The sequence below is a fragment of the Mustela nigripes genome, chromosome 9 (genome assembly GCF_022355385.1).
Source record: "Mustela nigripes isolate SB6536 chromosome 9, MUSNIG.SB6536, whole genome shotgun sequence".
NCBI classification, from domain to species: domain Eukaryota; kingdom Metazoa; phylum Chordata; class Mammalia; order Carnivora; family Mustelidae; genus Mustela; species Mustela nigripes.
This window is the reverse complement of record NC_081565.1, coordinates 32625967-32629755: the sequence shown is the minus strand read 5'-3', so window position 1 is coordinate 32629755 and position 3789 is coordinate 32625967. Positions and strand designations below refer to the sequence as shown.

General features: G+C 48.8%; 1 protein-coding gene across 2 annotated transcripts in view; it reads left to right on the top strand.

The window, feature by feature from the left end:
• Positions 1-1185: 1185 nt before the first annotated feature.
• The window catches only part of NANS (N-acetylneuraminate synthase), a 22843-nt gene continuing 20239 nt past the window's right edge, over positions 1186-3789 (top strand). The window contains exon 1 of one of the 2 annotated variants that reach the window (XM_059411222.1): positions 1186-1410. In XM_059411222.1, coding sequence (XP_059267205.1) covers positions 1279-1410 — 132 coding nt within the window. In that variant the 5' untranslated portion in view covers positions 1186-1278. Of the gene's footprint in view, positions 1411-3019; positions 3106-3789 lie in introns of those variants that run through there. The other variant, XM_059411223.1, reaches the window with a different exon arrangement.

The following is a 3789-nucleotide window of genomic DNA, read 5'->3' as shown; positions in this document are numbered from 1 at the left end:
ATGGTTTAGGGGGCAGAAGGAGAATCTCAAGCAGACTGTGCACTGAGCCTGACAGGGCTCAGTTTGGCAACCTCAAGATCATGACCTGAGCCGAAATCAACCAACTTGAGCCAGCCAGGTGATTGTATTTTTCCAAGATCATGACCTCAGCTGAAATCAAGAGTCGGATGCTTAACCAGCTGAGCCAGCCAGGTGATTGTATTTTTAAATGTGATTTCTCCTTTTTTGCTTTTAAACTTAATTTTCCCTCATTCACAAATTACTCAAAACCATAATGGTTTTCTTTAGCACAAGTAGTACTGAGCTACTTTATTGCTGGGTTTGATTTTCTCTGGACTCAGGGTCTTTTGCTGAGCCTCTTGGCCTCCCAAGGTGCCCTTCTTCACAACCCCTCAACTCTGGTTCCCTGTCTAGGCCATGGTGCATTTTCCATCTGCTTTTAACAGTAAATGTTCCCCAGAAAAGGTCTATTTTAGTCCCTTCTGTTTCATCTTCCTTGGCCAGCGGCTTCCTGATCCCCAAATCTGCTGGTGTCTTTGTTGTTATTCTCCTGGACTACCTTAGGCTTTTGATCCTGTGGGTCTCCCTGCCTTAGGACCACCCTGGTTCTGTCACCTGCTCTAGTCTCTTTTCCATTCCTGCTGAGGCAGCGGCCCAAGCTCATTCCTCGCCGCACATCCACGCTGTTCATCCGCTTACTGAAACCTTACTACAGGCCAAGCACCGTGATCAGGGTTTTCCATACATCATCTCACGAACCTATATAATTCCCCCATTTCGGGGAAAAGGAAAATCACGTTCAGGAAGACTAAAGACTAACGTATTCACGATCAAGAACCGGTTAGTGGCAGCACCTGTGCTCAAAGCAGCTCTAATTCCAACTCCCAAATTCATTTTTTCCATTACACCGCAGGGCGCGCTCTCCCCGAGCCCAAGGAAGCCGTCTTCCCCGCTCCATTCCTCTTAGGAGAATGTTGGCTCATAGGTGAAGCAGAGAGGCCGCGACCCCCCGGGCCTCGCTACCAGCCCGGGAACCTGGAGCCCGGCTGAAGAGAACCGAGCTTGATTTCCTCGTCCCGCCGCACCGCCCCGCGCTCGCGGGAGGCTCCGCCCCTTCCCCCGATTGGCTGGCGGCAGCGAGTTGGGGCCCGCGGATTGGCTGCGCGGCCGCTGACTAACGTGGCGGAGCTGACGTGGCCGGGACGGCGCGTGGTTCCCCACTGGGCCGCGGACGGGACTCGAGGTGGGCGGTGGAACGCTGAAACGCGAGCCGCAGCGATGCCGCTGGAGCTGGAGCTGTGTCCCGGGCGCTGGGTGGGCGGGCAGCACCCGTGCTTCATCATTGCCGAGATCGGCCAGAACCACCAGGGCGACCTAGAAGTGGCCAAGCGCATGATCCGCACGGCCAAGGTGAGGGCAGAGCCCGGGAGGGAAAGGGCGCCGGCCGGGGGCGGGGCCGGGGGCCGGGGGCGGGGCGGCGGGGAGCCGGGACTGCTGGGCTCGGCTTCTGTCCGTAGCCCGCGTGCGGCCCGACGTCCCGCTCGCCAGTTCCGTTTCTAAATCTCTGGAATCCTGCTCATCCCTCCCCACCCTCCTCACTGGTCCGCGTTCCTGCGGTTGCCGCCCAACCCGACCTTTGCCCCCTCCTGGTGGCAGAATAATCTTCCTTAAACAGAGGTTTGGTCAGGTCGTACCCCTGCCTCACACCTTCACGGGCTCCCCATTGTCCACGGGTGGAGTTGAAACCCTTGAACATAGCCTTCAGGACCTTAATGACCTGGTTCCTTCCTGCCTACCATTTTTCGTTTCTGACCTCTTTCAGAGACACTGAGTTACTTCCAGCGAGTTCTGAAGCACCTGGAAGTTGCTGTCGTCTTTTCACTTGGCATTGCTTGTGTTTGGAAAGTGAGACAGTTAAAATGCCAGGGCTCTGGGTTCAAATTCAGCGGCCACCACTTACCAGCTGTGTGAACGTGGGCCGGCTGCTAAACCTCTGCGAGCCTCAGTTTCATCATTTGAAGGTCGGGTTGATAATAGTACTTACCTCAGAGTTGTAAGGCTCAAATGGGATGATTTATTTAAAGCTCTAAGCACAGTACTTGCTGAGGACTCAATAAATGTTAGCTATTAGCAGTGGGAGGTTTAGGAATATTCAGTGCTCCGTCTTGGCAAATTTCTATTCCTGTTACAGGTCTACTTGGATGCTTTTTCCAATCCTTCCCCACAAGGCTGCCTCTCATCTATCTCTCCTCAAGTTGCATTGTCACTGTCCACGCTTCTTGCTCTCTCTCTTCTGGTTCACTCCGTCCTTTTTCCCCCGCTTCCCTTCCGTGAAAGCTGTTCCCCTGTCATCAGTGTGATTAGGTATTTATCTTGTTCTTCTTTCAGGACTAACTTGCTTTTCTGGAAGCCTACTGAATCATAAAAAAATACTTTTAAAGAATGACAGCTGCACTAAATGGACCAAATGTTTTATTTATTTATGAAAAGATTTTATTTATTTATTTGGCAGACAGAGATCACAAGTAGGCAGAGAAGCAGGCAGAGGGAGAGGGAGAAGCAGGCTCCCTGCTGAGCAGAGAGCCTGATGCGGGGCTCGATCCCAGGACTCTGGGATCATGACCCAAGCTGAAAGCAGAGGCTTTAACCCACTGAGCCACCCAGGTGCCCCGGACCAAATGTTTTAAATGCACCATCTCACTTCATTCCTACAACACAACATGGTGGATTCTATTGGTTTCATTTTAAAGGCTCAGAGAAGTGACTTGTCCAAGGGCACATAGTAAATACTGGAATTCAGAGCTTTGCTCCTAACCAGAGGGTGCTAGCCTTTGTGCTGTAACATTGTTTCTAGGGGGGAAATTCCTGCTTATAATTTAGGGAACAACCTGTTCGCGGAGGTGTGACCTCTGAATGCTGAGGTTGTAAAAACACCCAGAGATTTTGAAACCATAGAAACAAAGCTTTTTTTTTCTTTTTCTCTTAATTTTGGAGGTTGCTTCTGGGGCGAGGGGAGGAGAATGAAGAGGTTGAGCCTGTGGTAGAGTGGAAGGAACAATGGACTGGTGTGAAGATGCCATTTGTCGGCTGAATAATCTTGGGCAGGTGACTTTTCCTCACTAGGCTTCAGTTTCATTTATTTTAAAATGTGTGTGTTTGTTTTTTAAACTTAAAGTAGTGGAATCTTGTGAAATCCTTGTATTTTAGGATTTTTAAAAAAGTCTTTGTTGCCAGATAAAGTCATATTCGTACGTTTAGTTACCCAGAGTAACTCATGCAATGAAATCAATCTATTTGCAGTGTTAAAAGTTGAGCTCTTTCAATTATTTTTATTTTCTTACAACAAAATATATTAATATATATGTTATAAATTTACAATTTATATATATACATACATATATATATACAATTTATAAATATACAATTAAAGATTTACTAGCTGAATATAATTTTTAATTTCCAAATTTTGCAGCAAAGGGAGCATCACAGCTTGGCCCATCCTGGAGTTTTGCTGCTTTTGTTTTGTTTTGGGTTTTTTGGCCAGGAGACAATCAATAAAAACTTGACCACAATCATCGTTGTAGTAAAACAGAGACAGTGGGGGCGCCTGGGTGGCTCAGTGGGTTAGGCCGCTGCCTTCGGCTCAGGTCATGATCTCAGGGTCTTGGGATCGAGTCCTGCATCGGGCTCTCTGCTCAGCAGGGAGCCTGCTTCCTTCTCTCTCTCTCTGCCTGCCTCTCCGTCTACTTGTGATTTCTCTCTGTCAAATAAATAAATAAAATCTTAAAA